The sequence below is a fragment of the Spermophilus citellus genome, assembly GCF_964194105.1.
Source record: "Spermophilus citellus genome assembly, chromosome: 1".
NCBI classification, from domain to species: domain Eukaryota; kingdom Metazoa; phylum Chordata; class Mammalia; order Rodentia; family Sciuridae; genus Spermophilus; species Spermophilus citellus.
In genome coordinates this window covers 148,470,181-148,488,140 of record NC_138182.1, presented here as the reverse complement: position 1 = coordinate 148,488,140, position 17,960 = coordinate 148,470,181, and the positions used below count along the sequence as shown (strand labels likewise).

The 17,960-nt window shown below is 35.3% G+C and overlaps 1 protein-coding gene across 1 annotated transcript in view; it reads left to right on the top strand.

Moving 5' to 3' along the window:
• LOC308651598 (solute carrier organic anion transporter family member 6A1-like) overlaps nt 1–17,960 on the top strand; it is a gene marked incomplete at both ends in the record, with an annotated part of 58,463 nt that overhangs the window by 18,192 nt on the left and 22,311 nt on the right. Inside the window, 2 exon segments of the mRNA XM_081298941.1 lie at nt 10,573–10,768; nt 15,947–16,100. Coding sequence (XP_081155067.1) covers nt 10,573–10,768; nt 15,947–16,100 — 350 coding nt within the window.

Genomic DNA, 17,960 nt, shown 5'->3' with positions numbered 1-17,960 from the left:
TAATAAAATTGAGCAAGAAACATATACAGCATAAAATAAGTGAGAAGATTAGATGGTAATGCACACTACAATTGTTAGAAGAATAAGACCATCTTTGAAAAAATATTTCATGTGTAAGTCTAATAGTATCAGGGGAATGGAAAACTTACATAGAAACACAATTTAAGAAAACAGAAAGTATAAATGATGTTAAATTTTTAGTGAGATGACATCCATCATTAAAGAGCTTATTTTATAGTCAACCCAAATGTAAAATAGCCTCACCAGTGATTCATTTTAACGTTTAAGAAAAAAAAAAGTTGACACACATTTTACACAGTGCCCTCCAGATAATTAAATACATAGCAAAAACTTTCTTCCTGTTTTGTAAATCTACCATAAATTTGATAGACAACCCTATCAAGAACAATATGACAAAGGAAAATTTGATTTCTTTTTTTTTGGTTTCCAGGATTTCTTTTGGTGATTTTTTAGAATCTCACCTTTTGAAATGCATTTTCATATCCTGCATTTTCTCCCTCAGTTCATTCCTTAGATCTTTCTTCAATTAATTTATCTTTTTAACAATTAATTTTTAAAATCTTTACCCATCATTTCCTCCACTTTGATATTTATGTGATCAAGTATTGGAGAGTTATGAACTTTTGAGTGCACCTTGTTTTCTCATATAACATGTATCTATCTCTATGTCAATTTTTTGTATGTGCACTGGAAGTATTATATGTTTTAATCTCTTCTACTGTCAAACAAAGGACTTTTTAGTGAGCTCCTTTCTTTTTTGCTACATGCCCTGGCCTCGGTATATATCTAAGTGTCAGTACTTCTCAACTTGATTATGCTGCGATGTTCAGTCTTTAGCACCACTGTGAGATCAAATAATCTCTAGTAACTGAAACCACTTCAGAATGAAGCTATATACTAACAGACCTTAAAAAACTTCCTGAAAATATTCTTCTTGACTTTACTAACCTAATTGGAAAATGGGAATCATGCTCTAAAACCAGCTGAGAAATTAGGTATTAAAGAAAAAAAATATATTATTATACTATATAGGGCATGAAAAGGGAGAAAAAAAAACAGGGGGTATAAAGAGGACCAGCTGCTGTAAAAAGAAAACAGACAAAGGAAAAATATGATAAAAAGAAGGAATAATTTCAATTAATGCTTCAAAATGTTAAAAGAAACACATAGAATAGGATTAAGGGATATAATATGAAATAATAAGGACAAATGTATTAAATCAATACTGAAGGTAATACCTGTAATATCAAACACAAATTCTAAAGATATGTAAGTTATTCTGTGCTGAGCTATTTGAGATGAAGAGACTTGTTGGTCCTTTCTGGTTCATGAGGTTTGGGAGCCTTTGTAATTGCCCACACCTCAGCTTTACCTCTAAGTTTCTGTGGACTGGGAAGTAATAACCTAACCAACACACTTCTGACACAAATCTAGGAGGCTCCCTCCATTCTTTGGTGTGTCTGTGCACCAAATAGCTTTCTGGTGGTGATGGGTCAGAGGGAGTAACCCCTAATTTTCTGTGGCCTGGCATCCAGGTCTCTCCCTGGTTGGATATGCAGTCTTGTGGTATCACTTTATGTAGAAATATTTCTTCTTCCCAGAGCTGTCAGTTCAGGTGTGAACTTGCCTGAGTAGATTTCAGAGTATGTGAACATAACAGAGATGTGGTATTCAGTGGTAGTGGCTCTCAGTTGCCTCTGGGAGGTGTGGGGTGTCTGCCTCTGGTGGGGGCAAGTGCATTGGTGGGCATGCATCTGGGAGTGTTCAAAGGTGGCTGGTGTCTGAAGGGCATGTAGCTGTGGGCTGCCTGGGTATGTGTGACTTCTGCCAGCTGCTGTGGAATGCACAATGGCAAGCTCACTTATGAGTGCTCTTGGCAGTAGCCATGTCTATGGGATATTCATCTGTAGGCCACTTCTGTGATGCATGGGCCACTACCAGGACACAGGGGTTGGAGTTGGACTTCTCCCACTTGTCAGGGCACACCATTGTTGGCCCTCCTCTGAGTACACTGGACAGAGGCTAGCACCTTAAGGCATACATCTTTAGGCCATTTCTGTGGTGCACATAGTACTGCCTGAGCAGCTTCTGCCATCCACTGTGGCTTGTACAATTATGGCTAACTACTGGGACTGTTGCTGCTCCCTAGGTGCTACACTCCCTGAGAGTGAATTGCTCTCTGTTCTACTGCACCCCTATGCCCTTGTAAGTGAAGGGAGGGGAAATGGCAACCTGTAGCTATGAGTGATCCTTGTACACATATTGCCCAGACAGCCCATTTCAGTGGTACACCCTATGGTAGTGTTTGATGCTGTCTGTAGATGGGATAAAACTGATTAAATATAATTGCTTCTAATGAAGTTGTTTAGGTGTGGTCTCTTCAAAATGACTACATGGCACAGGTTTCACCAGCAATTTGAGATAATCTGTGCACATTTCACAAAGTGTCCTTGTAGTCCTTGCCCTAGCTGAACATAGTGTGAGTTTCTACCATTGTTGCCAAAGTAAGTTTGTAAGCTTTGCCCTTCCTTTTTCTCACTTTGTTACTCTACTCCACTGACTGCCCTGGTCTGGATTTGGGATTAGCAGATTCTTTCCTGTTTTCTATACCAGTAAGCAGAATTTCCAAGTCCCTCCAAATCTCTGACTGTCTAACTTTGTGTCTTAATGGATTTCCTCTGTCACCCACCTCTCTGCTCATCTGTTCACTCACTGCTTTGATTCTAGACTCTGGAGTACTTGATATTTTCTGCCTATTTCCACTCTAACATCTTTATCTATGTTACATAAAAATAAATGATTGCTGGGTGCAATGACAACTGCCTGTAATCCCAGTGGCTAGGGAGGTTGAGATAGGAGGATTTTGAGTTCAAAGGCAGCCTCAGCAAAAATGAGACGCTAAGCAACTCAGTGAGAACCTGTCTCTAAAAATACAAAATAGGGCTGGGGATGTGGCTCAGTGGTTGAGTGCCCCGAGTTCAATTCCTGGTACCATAAATAAAATAAATAAATAAATAAAATGGATTATGCTGGGGGCAGTGATTCAAGCCTGTAATCCTAGCTGCTCAAGAGGCACTGAGGCAGGATAATCACAAATTTAAGGCCAACTTCAGTAGCTTGGTGAGAACATATCTCAAAAGAACAATAAAAAAGGGATGGGGAGGGATGTAGTTCAGTAGTGGCACCCCAGGGTTCAATCTCCAGTACTAAAAATATAAAAAGCAATAAAATTTCAAACATGATGTTGACTGAATAAAACAAAAGAGTATGCATACCACATAAAACAGTTTTTAAGAAGACTGCAATAAAGATCCTCTGGGCATATGATAATGTTCTATTTTTATTATATGCTGATTATATAGGTATGTTCACTTTGGGAATTCACCATTGTGTACAATTATTATTTATGTACTTTTATATGCATCATGAAAATATTTAATTTAAAATGTAATCTGAAGTTATGTGGATTATTGAATTTTCAACTCTTTGGTTTTTGTTATGGCATTGGTCTGGGTGTCCACGCCCCCCCTCCCCCGCCCAATAAAGCTCATGTGTTAGGTGATGAAGCAATGTTCAGAGATGACAAGACTGAATTATGGGAGCTCTGACCTTATCAGCGAATTAACCCATTTTATTTATTAATAATTGGAATTGGCTGCTGGGTAGTAACTATAACAGGTGATACATGGCTGTAGGAAGAAGGCCATTGGGGGTGTGGCTTTGAGGACTGACTGTCCCTGGACTCTACTCCCCCCCCCCCTGCCCTATGCATCTACTGAAATTGCTGAGGGCCATTACCAAGTAGAAATGACGCATCAAAATTTCCTTGCTAGCGTACCCCATGTTAATGATTTCGCTGTTGACATTGCATGTAAGGTGACCTTGCTCAAAGACCAAGGCGGATCCGGGTTTAGAGCTGATCAGGTTTGAGGAAGTATCCCGGTCCTTGGGTTTAGGGCGTTCCCAGTTTAAGACCTTGGATTTTAGGGAAGTTCGATGTTGAGGATTATTGCTGCTGGAATTAGGGCGTTCCTGCTGCCTGAGCTCCCATTGAGTTCTTGTGAGATTCAGAGAGAATTTTGGGAAGAAAGCCTCGTGGAGTAGGTGAATTGGGTGGCAGAAAAACAGGATTGCCCCAGAACGTGTATGGAGGCCGGTGTGAGTTCGGGGATAAAGATTTGCTGTTTGAATCTACAAAGCTGTGTGGTGGCTCGTGATTCTGTGCCCAGCCAAGACTGCGGCAGAAGTGATCACATTTTTTGCTTTTTTTTTTTTTTAAAGAGAGAGTGAGAGAGGGGAGAGAGAGAGAGAGAGAGAGAGAGAGAGAGAGAGAGAGAGAGAGAATTTTTAATATTTATTTTTTAGTTCTCGGCGGACACAACATCTTTGTTGGTATGTGGTGCTGAGGATCGAACCCGGGCCGCACACATGCCAGGCGAGCACGCTACCACTTGAGCCACATCCCCAGCCCACATTTTTTGCTTTGATAGTATTTATAAGTTGTATTATATTTATTGACCTACGTATGTTGAACCATCCTTGTATGCCTGGAGTGCAACAAACTTAATCATGTCATACAATGTTGTGCTATTGAATTTGTTTTTTAAGTATTATTGATAATTTTTGCAGCTATGTTCATCAGGAATATTAATCTATAATTGTCTTTTTTGTTGTGTCCTTATCAGGTTTTCATAGCACAGTAATACTGGCTTCATAAAGTAATTTTGGAAGGGTTCTTTCTCTTTCTGTTTTATGGAATAGTTTGAGAAACGTTGGTGTTAGTTCTTCCTTAAAAGTGTAGTAAAATTCAGCAGTGATGATATCCAGTTAAGGGCTCTTCTTTGATGGGAGATATTTTATTACTGATTCAATCTTAGTACTTGTCATTGCTCTATTTCAGTTTTTTGTATCTTCTTGGTTCAATTTTGGTTGGCCATATGTGGTTAGAAATTTGTCCATTTCTTCTGTATTTTCTAACTAATTGGCATATAGTTTTCAAAATACTCCCTATTTACTCTTTGAATTTCATTGGTATGTGTTATAATGTCATCTTTTTTTGTCCCTGAATCTGAGTCTTCTCTCTTTTTCATTTAACTAGTTTGGTTATGTTTGCACATTGTGTTTCTCTTTTCCAAGAAACATCTCTTTGTTTCATTATCTTTTGTATTCTTCCTTTAGTCTGTCTTTTATTTATTTTTGCTCTTTATTATTTCTTACCTGTATTGATTTTGTTTTATTCTTATTTTTCAAAGATGTATCATTGCATTATTTATTTGAGATCTTTCTATTTTTTGATGTAGGCTCTTAATGCTAAAATAATTCCTTCTAATGATTGCTTTTGCTGTATTCCACATGTTTTGGTATGTTGCTCTGTTTTCCCTTGATTCAATGAATTTTAAATTTCTGATTTTTTAATTGTCCACTGTGTGTTTTTCAGTCTCTTGAATTCATACAATTTCTGTTTCTCTTGCTTTTTGTTACTTGTTTCACTTTCTTGTGATATGAAAAGATGCAAGAAATTACTTCAATCTGTGGCCTAACACATGGTCTATTTTGGAAATTTTTCCATAGGTTGAGGAAAAGAATGTGTATTATATTGCTGTTAGATGGAAAATTCTGGAGATGCCTGTTAATTTCCTTTGATCTATCTTGTAATTTTATGTGCCTTTGTTGATTTTTTTTTTTGGTCTGGTGAGAATCTGTTGGTGAGAGTATTATTGTATTGGGGCCTATCTCTCCCCTTGTACCTGGTAATGTTTGTTTTACAAAATTATGTGCTCCGACATTTAGCGTTTATTATCATTATACATTTTTGATGAACTTTTACCTTGATCAATATTTTAAAGCCCATTTTATCAGATGTAAGTATAATTATTACTACCACCTTCATTTACTTGTAATATTTCCCTCCTTTTACTTTAAATCTATGTTTGTCTTTGCAGGTGAAGTAAATTACTTGTAGGTAACATATTGTTGGATCCTGCTTCTTAATTTACCCAGCCGGATTGTGTCTTCCACTAAAGAAATTAAGATCATTTACATTCAGGGTTATTCTTGTTGCCAACTTATTGCTTTTCTTAAGGTTGTTTTGAATATTCTGTGTTCATTTATTTTTTTCACTTATTCATCTCAGAAGATGGATGGTTGAGTGTACTGATAATATTTGATTCTTTCCTATTTTTCATTTGTGTGTCTAGTCTTCTAGTAGAATTTGTTCTTTCATATGCTGTCATAATTGTGCCCTTCTTTCTTCCTCTTCTGGGTGTAGAAGTTTCTTAAATATCTTTTTATCTGCTAGTGTTCATGAATTCCTTTATTTATGTTCTTCTGGAAAGATCTTTTTTCTTTCAGGGTTTTTTTTTTCCTTCAAAAACTTTAAATACATACCTTTAGAGTTTTTGCCTCAAAATCCGATTTTAGTCTAATGTCTGCCTTTAAAGGCAACTTGATGCTTCTCTCTTGCAGATTTTGTTGTTCTTTTCTTGTTCTGCACTTTTGGCACTTTAACTATAGTACCTACAGAAAGATACTTTTCTTTTCATGAGCACTTGGGTTTCTAAATGCCTCCTGTACTTTAATGTCCTTGTCTTTCCCAAGATTTGTGAAACTTTCTGCCAGTATTTCATTGAGTAAGTTTTCTTTGCTATCATTCTGCAACTCTTCTCACTTGTCTATTCGGATTACATATATTTTGGTCTTTTAATTATATCCCAGAGAATATGTACGCTCTGTTTATTCTTTCTTATTTTTTTCTTTACCACTGTCTGGATTTGATATTTCATTAGACATGTCTTCAAGTTTTGATATTCTTCCTTCCATTCACTCTAGTCTATTTGTGAGGCTTTCAACTGAATTTGTTTTTTTAAATTTGAATAATTAAAGTTTACATTTCCAAGATTTCTGTGATTCTTTTTATAGTTTTTCATTTAATTAAAAATTTCATTCACATCCTGCATTATGTTACTTGATTCATTCAGTTGTCTATCTGTATTCTCTTGAAATACATTGAACTTTTTTTAAAAAGTTTTTTAGTACTTTATGTATAAAGAACGATCATGTTCTCTTTCATTGGGAAATCCATTCGAGGAAGATCACTTAGTTCAATTTAATGAAGTCTGAATCCTTCGAATACTGACAGAAACACTGCCAGCACACATTGAGGCTGTATTTTCAGATCAGACCTGGCGGGTTCGGGCATCCGCAACAAGAGAGAGCTCCCTAGCCGAATTTTCATGGGTGGCTTCAATAGAGCTGTTGGTAACCCATCTTGCATTCAAGGGTGCAAAGGTACATTGAACTTTAAAAAAAAATCATTGCTTTTAATTCTTTATCAAGAATTTCAGTCACTTTCATACTTACTTTGGTAATTCTGAACTTTAGGTGATGACATATTCCCTTTTCTTATTTTTTTTTTACCTTGGATACTGTTTGTTGTTGTTTTGTTGAGTATCTTCAGTTAAATTTCATACTAGATTCCCTAGTTTAATATCCCTGTAGCTTCTTTGTGATTTTTGGTTTTTTGTTTATTTGTTGTTTTGTCGTTCAGAATATATTTCATTGAGGTTTCAGAGACCTTCTGTCTCTGCATCTCTTGAAGGAATGGAAACCCTCTGGTTCTTCAGGAGATATGGTATTGGCAGCAAAGTATATGGGTTGTATCCTCTGTGATTACTCCTATTATGGGTAGCCACTATCATGGGTTAGAAGTTTACATAGGTCCTGCTTCCAATAGCTCTAGTACTTGAAGGTGACTCTGATACTGGTTCAGTTGCATTGAAGGGTCCAGAACTCTTGTCCTATGACTGGAGACTCTTATAGATCTAGTTGCTTTATGGGAGAAGCAAGTGCTAGAAATCTATCTCCCCCTCTGGGGGACTCACCTTCAGACTTATCAGCTCTAGGCAATCTGATCTGGTGCAGATGCAACCAATGTAGAGTATCCACATCCATCAGGTCATACACCACTTTGTTTTCCCTTTATGCTGCTGCTGTGGAGGTAGCTTCCATCTATGTAAACCCATCTGGGGCAGGTTGACCACTAGATGCTCATGTATCCCATTTTCTTTAAATAGAATTGTCCTTTAGGGTTTCAGTGGGACTGATTTTGGCTGAAGCAGGGTTTAATTCTTCTCATCTGATCTGTGAGGAAGCTCAAAGGCAGAACACCTACCCAGTGGCATGAAGCCTTAGACTCAATACCTAGCACTGGAAACACACACACTTACAATTTAAAAATAAAAATATATAAGAAAGAGAATGAAAGGGAAAAATAATAGAAATCAAAAGTAAAAGAAAAAAAGGAAAGTGGAAAAGAAAAGAAAAATCCAACTAAAGAATGAAAAATAAGATAAAATAAAACTGAGAAATAAAAAAGCAATCATAACAAAAGATAGAATAGTCAGAGGGAAAAGCAAGTAAAAAAAAAATTCTTCTAATTGAGGTGCTTTGAATACCTTTCTCTGGGTCTCCTAAGAGTGTAATCTGCTAGGTATGGAGGTGGGTAATGGGTTGTAGCTGCAGCTCATTTTCCTTCCACTCTGGTCTTGCCAAACTAGCTGAGGCAGAATGAGGGCTGTATCCTGAAATTACATGTTAAGAAAATGTTGACTCAGCCCAGGGTATTTTGTCTCCAGACGCTTTTAGTCTGTGCACCTGGGGCATGGCTGAGGTCCAAGCTGCTGTGAGCCCATATCACTGACCGAGTTTTGATGAATATGAAACCCACTGGATATATATTTGCTCTGGGTGATTTTAGTCTGTGCATGCACCCAGAGGCATGGCCAATTTCATGATTATAGCAAAACCTTTTTAACCAATTGAGATGTGGTAGAATGTGACTGCACTGGGTGGGCATATATTAGCCCTGAAGGATTTTAGTAAGTGCACCTGGGGGCGTGGCAAATGAACAAGACATGGCCAATCCCCAGAATGTCTCCAAGGATTGCAAGGGCAATTGAACCCCACCAAGTTCTATGTTTGGGGGAGGCTGTGTTTGAGTGATTTGCCAGCCCTGATTGTGGCACTTTCAGACTTGTCCCCTGCTTGAAGCAACACCATTGCTGAACAGCTATGCCCTGCTCTCCACTCCCCTTTCTCTTGCAGCCTGTGCTCCCTATAAAATAAAGCTCTCAGTGAATTTGTGTCAAGGAATCTCCCCCAAGCTATAACTGTCCTGTATGCCTCTCATCTACCCAAAGTGGCCATATGTCAAAGTGGTTCCTGAGATGTGATTATGCTGTTTTAGGATCCCCAAAGCAGTTTAGGCCTTAACAGCAGAAACTTCCTTAAGATGATTCCTGGCTATAGCACTCTGAGAGAAGCAATTTCTTCTTTAAAGATTGTTGTGTAGACTTCATGTCACCAATTTATTTATTTGTAGGGTGCAGTGTTCTGGGCTATACTCTTTCTCTTTCACCTCTGCCCCCATTGAGGGAAGAGTCCCCTTTCCCCAACCTAGAAGTGTTGCCAGGAGTTGGGATATTCCACTTTTCTTGTTTTGTTATTCTCTTTAGTCTTGGAATCTACCAAGTTTCATTTCCTGTGCCATCATTTCCCAGTGCTAACCCACAGCCCCTTATCTCCATGAGAAGTTCCATCCTGTGGAGGAGCAAACCATTGCTGGTGTCTCTATATACCACCTTCTGTCTCCACCTGAGTTTTTATTTGAACAATTATGTTTCTTAATGTCCAGGTTTTTTATTTGTTCTTTCTTTATACACCTGATTTATTCTTCCCCATTCTTCATTTTTATGTCATTTACTTCTCCATTGTTATATCTTTTTGAACATTCTGAAGTTGTTTACTATTTTCTGGTCATTATTAGACCTTCTATGACATAACTTTTATCTGATGGTTTTGAATTTTTTGGTATTAATTTTCTCTTGCTATATTCCAATTTAATTGCTATATATTTGTAGCAGAGGGATTGCATCAATGTATGCATTTACTGTGCTATCCTCATGGATAATTTTCTAACTATTTCTCTTTCTTCATTCCCTACTTTTTTTCTCCTCTTTCTGTGTTTTCCCTTATCTAATTGTTATGTTTAAATGGAAAACCATATCTTATGGTGGCTATTCTAGAGTCCCACTTTCATTGTCAATATTGAATCAATTTATAAATACAATGGTAGCTTGGTGAAATTTTTGTTCACAAATATCTGTTTGAGATCTCCTGTCACTTTAGTCATGCCTCTTGAAATAATACATAAACACAGAGAGTAGCTAATAATAGTTTTCAATAGGACAGCTCCCCACTTAAGTTTGGCATGAGTTAAGTTTCTGGTATATCTTAAATGCCATTAGTGTATAGAAGTTTAATATTACCATATTGTTCAAGAGCCCGTTACACCCATGCTTTAACCCTATCACAAGTTTGTATTTTTCATAAGGTTCAGGTTTGTTAAGGTATTTATCATAACTTTAACTTTTTCTCTTTTAATTTAAAACTATTCTTGATGTATTTTAGAACAGGTGGGAATTTATCAATGTGTGAATTTTCTATGATATCAGCTGACTATTTTTTAATGGTATTTTCTCCTCCTCTTTTTAGGTGTTATATTAATTCCAGGATGTGCACTTGGCCAGCTTCTGGGAGGTATCATTGTGTCCAAATTACAAATGTCTTGTAAAGCCCTTATGAGATTTATCATCATTACATCTCTTTTGTCAATTATATTTCTTGTACTTATAATTTTTGTACACTGCCATCCAGTCCAATTTGCTGGAATCAAAGAAGATTATGATGGGTAGATACAATTTTGTATATTATATTTTTAAATAAGAAACCATAAGCCTATTTCTCAGGCAATCAATTTTACATCCAGTAATGCTTACATGTTTATATCACTCTTATAATTATTAGGTATGTAAAAGAATTATAAGTCACAGTTTTAATTTTCACTTTAAGGTCACAAATATTATGAGATCTGGTGATGACTGCTCATTTAGTTATAAATTAATAGAGAAAATTCACATTGAAATCACTCATACACTGCTAGTAGGACTGCAAATTGGTGCAGCCAATTTGGAAAGCAGTATGGAGATTCCTTGGAAAGCTGGGAATAGAACCACCATTTGACACAGCTATTCCTCTTCTCAGACTGTAGAATCCTTTCTTTTAGATATTTTAGATATATAGTACAGGATCACTACCTATAGTCACCCATCATAAAATAGCATACTACAACTTCTTAATTTTATGAAAATCCAATGTTGTACCCATTGATCAATCTTTTTATTCTGTCCTTTTGGACAAAGCAAAATGATCAGCAATTTTATTTTACTCATTGCTTTTCATTAAAATTGTTTATTGGGCTGGGATTGTGGCTCAGCAGTAGAGCACTTTCCTTGCATGGGCGGGACCCGGGTTCGATCCTCAGCACCACATAGAAATAAAGGCATTGTGTTGTTTCCATCTACACCTAAAAAATAAATATTAAAAAATTGTTTATAATCTATAAACACAATGGGCAATATTCACAAAACTTGTAATAGGGTAGAAGACAGCCTAACTAACTTCATTGAGATAAAATCAATTAACCCATTTTGAGAGAAAAAAAAAGAATTAAAAAGGAAAAACCAAAAAAGTTTTACAGGATGAATGGTACCCTGTTAGGCATACAAATATCTGCATTGTCAGAGTTCCAAGGGAGGAGAGAGAAAAATGCACAGAAACGGTATTTCACAGAGTGATAATTGAAAACGTTCTGAGCTTTGTGAGATATATGAACATTCAGTCTGGGAAGCGCAAAAGAATCCCAAATAGATCCAACCTATAAAGTCTTCTCCAAAGCACAATATAATTTAAGCTGTCAAAAGTCAAAGACAAAGATTTCAAAAACATCAAGAGAAAATGTCAAGTCATATAATAAGGAATCCCTATTAGAATAGCAGCAGATTTCTCCATAGAACCTTCCTTGTAGGCCAGAGAATGGGATGATATATTGAGAGAATTTAAAGAAAAAAATCCTGTCAGACAAGAATTATGTACCCAGCAAAAGTATTTTTCAGAAATGAAGAAAAAATAAAGTCTTTCTCAAGCAAGCAAAAACCAAGTGAATTCATCACTAGAATTGGCTCACAAGAAATTATTAAAGGAGCTCTATATCTAGAAGTGAAAGAATATTAACTTCCAACAGAAGGAAGTATAAAATTCACTGTAGATATATAAATTAGAACAGGGAAAAAATAAAAACCTATCATTACAGAAAACCACCAAACCACAAAGATTCACAATAATAAAAAAATAATGGATATACAAAACAGTTATTAACAGTACAGAAAATATTTATGTTATCTTGTTAACTATGAATAGTTATTGAATGTAAATGGGTTTAAACATCTTATTAAAAGAATAGAATGGATGCATCTGATAGAAGAAAAAGCTTCAATAGATGAATGGATAAAAAATGTGGCATTTATACACAATGGAGTATTACTCTGTACTAAAAAATGATAAAATCATGGCATTTGCAGGAAAATGGATGGCATTAGAGCAGATTATGCTAAATGAAGCTAGCCAATCCCTAAAAAACAAATGCCAAATGTCTTCTTTGGTATAAGGAGAGCAACTAAGAACAGAGCAGGGAGGAAGAACATGAGAAGAAGATTGACATTAAACAGGGAGGAGAGGTGGGAGGGAAAGGGAAAGAGAAGGGAAATTGCATGGAAATGGAAGGAGACCCTCATTGTTATACAAAATTACATATAAGAGGAAGTGAGGGGAAAGGGAAAAAAACAAGGGAGAGAAATGAATTACAGTAGATGGGGTAGAGAGAGAGAAGATGGGAGGGGAGGGGAGGGGAGGGGGGATAGTAGGGGATAGGAAAGGCAACAGAATACAACAGACACTAGTATGGCAGTATGTAAAAACGTGGATGTGTAACTGATGTGATTCTGCAATCTGTATACGGGGTAAAAATGGGAGTTCATAACCCACTTGAATCAAATGTATGATATATGATATGTCAAGAGCTTTGTAATGTTTTGAACAACTAATAATAAAAATAAAAATAAATTTTAAAACAAGAATAGAACGGAATCCCAACTATAGTCTGCCTGCAAGAAACTCATCTTTCTGGGAAAGTCACATTTGATTTCCACACAAATGAAAACCAGAAACAAATAGGAGTAGTCCTACTCATATCAGATAAAATAACCTTTAAGGGAAAGACTATAAAAATATAAATGTTACTATGTAATGAAAATGGATCAACTGAGCATAAGGTTATATCAACTGAAATGTATATACATACAATACTGTACCACCTAACTCTGTAAACCAAATATTATTAGATATAAAAGGAGTGATGCACTCCAATATAATAATAGTTGGGGACTTCAGTAACCCATGCTCACCAGTGGACAGATCATGTAGACAGAAAATCAACAGAAATTCTAGTAAACTATATACCAAATTGGAATAAAATAAAGAAATATTTTTAAAAATTAAAATTGAAATAAGCTATACTATATACCACCGACATTGTAGAACATTTCATCTAACATATACAGAACATGCATTCTTCTTATCAGAGGCAACACTATTTAGGATAGACCCCATGTATTTTGTTATGTCACAAAATACAGCTCAAGAAATTTTATATTAATTTTAAAAATTGAAATTATATATATCTTCTTTAAGTACATGAAATAAAACTGGAAATCAATAATAAAAAATATAGACAATGTCCAAATACATGGGAAGTAAATTACATTGTTCTGAACAATTAATGGACAATAAATAAATTATAAGGGAAATTAAAAGTTTCTTGAAACAAATGAAAAACTGTAAAAACAATTCCAAAACCTATAGGATAGAGTAAAAATGTTACTGAGAGAAGTCTATAGCAATAAGTATCAAAAACATAGATTTCAAATAAACAATCTAACGTTCCAATAAAAAGACCTAGAATAGCAGGAATAAACCAACAAATGTGAACAAAATTGGTAGAAATAGGGCTGGGCCTATAGCTCAATTTGTAGAGTGCTCACCTAGCACATGTGAGGCACTGGGTGTGATCCTCAGCACTACATAAAAAATAAAAATAAATGAAATAACGGTATGGTGTTAATCTATAACTAAAAAATACATTTAAAAATTGGTAGAAATAAATAATAAATAATAAATCAGAGCACAAAAAAATGAAAATGAGACTAAAAAAAATCCAAGAAACAAAAAGATTTTGAAAAGAAACTGCCAGAACTTTCAGTATACTGAAAGAGAGAGAGAGAGAGAGAGAGAGAGAGAGAGAGAGAGAGAGACATGCAAATAAATAAAATTAGATATCCAAAGGAGACATTGGAACAGATATCATAGAAATACAAATATTATTAGTAACTATTATAAACAACTATGCACCAACTATTTTTTAAAGTTACAGAAAACAATGAATATATTCCTGGACTCATATTACAATAAAATTGAGCCATGAGGATACAAAAAATAACAAGTAATGAGATTAAATCAGTTAATAATATTTTCTCAAAACAGACAAGTCCAGGATGAGAAGACTTCACTGCTGAATTTTACCAAAGTTTTTATTAAGAACTAATGCCAATCTTCTTAAATTGTTCCAAAAAATTGAAAGAGAAACTATACCATGAGGACAAACTACCCAGATGCCCAAATCAGATATGGATACAATAGAAAACTATAGAAATTCTGAACAAAATAAAAAATTGAATGCAATAGCACAGAAAAAAGATCATTCAATATGATCAAATGGGATTTATTATAGGAATTCAAGGAGAGTCTGGTGCATATACATCAATAAGTGCAATACATTACATTAACAGAATGAAGGACAAACAAAATGTTCTTCTCAGTAGATGCAGAGAAAGTGTTCAATAAAAGCTGACATAGAGTTTTACATATAATACCAAATACATAATCCCGAAAGAAATAAATTAATAAATTGGACTTGATGAAAATTAAAGCCTGCTTTTTGAAAGATCTTCTTTAGGGAACAAAAAAGCAAGCCATAGACTTCAAAAGGACATTTGAAATTCAGATATCTAACAAAAGATTTGTTTTCAGAATATATGAAGCACTATCATTGCTTAGAAATAAAGAAAAGAACTAGTCAAAATGGACAAAAGAATCAAACAGATATTTCATCAAATGATATACACAGATGGAAAATAACCAGATGAGAATAAAATCAATATCATTAGTTACTAGAAAAATGTATATTAAAAACACATTTTTAATATGCTAAAATGAAAATGTTATAACCCTATTAAAGTGTCTCAAGGTAATAGAAGATCATACGAAATGCTGAAGAAAAATGTGGAGAACAATCAAATTTCTTGAATATTGCTGGTAGAACTGTAAAATAGCACACCACTTTGGAAACTGATAGTTTCTTAAAAAGTCAAACACCTATAACATGATCCAAATATTTTACTCCTTAATATTTTCCCAAGAACCATGGAGGTATTTTACCATAAAATGATGAAATAAAGATCCATTGTAACAAATTAAAATAAATAATGTTTTAAAAAACCAATTTAATGGGAAAAAAGAACCACTGTGTGAAAGAAGCCTAGGAATTTATACATATTGTGTGATTCCATTTCATAAAATCTTAGAAAATCCAAACTAATGAGTAATAACAGAAGGTTGGCCAGCCAAAGTCATGTGTAAAGTAATTATAAATGGGCATAAGGAAACTTTTGGGAGTGATAATTATGTTTGTCAATATGACTACAATGATGGTTTCACAAGCATATGTATCTATCAAAAAATTGCAAATGGTACATTGTAAAATGTGCTTTTTATGATATATGATTTTTACCTTAGTACAATTCTTAAGAAAGAAATTATTTCAGTAAGTATATTTTATGGATCTCATTTATATCTTGATATATGCATTAATTATAAAATAACAGTATTATAATTATATTAAATCTCATTTTTATAGAACAGGTCAGTTGGGAAACCTCACAGCTCCGTGCAATGAAAATTGTAGATGCTCATCTTCATTATATTCTTCTGTCTGTGGAAGAGATGATATTGAATATTTTTCTCCCTGCTTTGCAGGCTGTACTGATTCTAAAATGTTTAAAAACACAAAGGTAATTTTTAAAATATTTATTCTTCTCCAGTAACATGTTCAAATTTTAGATAGTCTTTATATTGTACTCGTGACTCTATAAACTTTCTGGTTTCTTGTTTTCCTCATTTTTAAATTTTAAAAAGAAGTAAAAAAAAAAATCTGTTTTTTATTTCCATAAACACAAAAGTCTTATGGGAATTGAGTGTGGAAGAGATATTCCTATGCTACACTCTGCCTCTATACATCCTAATTTTGTGCATTTAAAGCAGTGAGTGATTGCCATTTACCTCCATGATAGCAAAGTGGGAAGAAACCACCCAAGAAGAAGAGCATTTTGTCTTCAAATTTCACAGTTTGCCTCAGTGATATGCTACACATTAGTCCCACCTTGTCAGATCAGGCGAGGCGGGCAGCAACCAAAGGAGGCAGATTTAAAAAGGCTTTATTGAGATATCACTCCCTGGCGGAACTCCATCAGACCCACAGAATGGACAGGAGAAGGGTCTGAGGAGAAACCTCATGGAAGCTTGACCAGATTGGACTTTTATGGGGCTTACAGCAGGAAGGGAAGGGGTTGGGACAGAAAAAGGTGTTTTTAGGGTTTCTTGTCCTGCTGGAGTTGGTCAGGGGAGTTGGCTGAACTCCAGGATTGGCCAGCGGGTCCTGATGATTGACAGGCATTAGTCAGGAGGTCTCCTTGATTGACAGGCGTTTTCACCGGCACTTGATTGATGTTCCTTTCCCCCATGGGCTGCTTTGTTCTAAGTCGCCACCAAGTTGCCACCACCAACCCAACACCACCCAGCCCCCAAAACCCTCAAATACAATCTTTATTATACCAAGGGGTTAACCAGTGCTTCCTTTTGATGACCTTTTGCTCAGATTTTGTTTTTGCCAAGGAATTCAAAATTCCTACTGTATACATTTTTGCTATTTGTCTAATTTTGCATAACACTAACTCACATTTGGAAACTAGTCCTTTAATTGTTTACCAGAATTCGCCATACACATGAGAAATCTTATAAAACCTATCAGACATTCCAGAAGTATATTTGAGTTAGAAAAAGTTCATATGGCAGAAATGTAAGTGACTTCAAATTTACTAGATGTTTTCCTTCCTGTCCTTTGGTATTTCATGAAGTAAAACCATTTTAAAACTTCCATATTTGCTAATCTTTGCTGTATTAACATCAAATTTACTATTGTCTGAGCCATCCCCCACCCAGTCTTACACTGTCATGAAGAGCAGGTGACTACCGCCTATTTGTGGATTAATTTGTTTTTAATCCAAAATTGCATAAAAAGCTTTTTCAATTTTCACCTTTTAAATGTCACAGAATTGGGAGATTTGAGAAAAATGCTGCACTAGAAGAATCCATATAATAGCTACCTTCCAAGATTGAAACAAAATAACTTTCATAGCTATATGATAAGTGAGGTAGGAAGAGCCAGTAACAATGAAAAGACCAGAAATACTGATTTTTAGAAGAGAAAAAGAATTAAGAAAAGGAATAGTTTGCACCAGTGCCAAGTGCATCGTGGCTTGGTGAGGACAAGCCATTCTTCTCCTGCGATCTGTAGATTTCCCAGTGAGTTTCAGAAAAGCAGGCTCTGCTGTCTAGTACAATTGCAAAATTTTTTTTGAGGTTGTTTGAATGCGATAGTTTTCCTAATTTCAGTTTCAGCAGATTTGTTACTGCAGCATAGGAAAGCAATCACTTTATTTATGTTGATCTTGTAGCCTGTACTTTGTTAAATTTGTTTATAAGTTCTAGAAGTCTTATGGTGGAGGTTTCTTTCTGAGAGGGGTTGGTGCCTTCTAAATATAGGATCATGTCATCAGCAAACAGAGATCATTTTACTTCTTCTTTTTCTATTG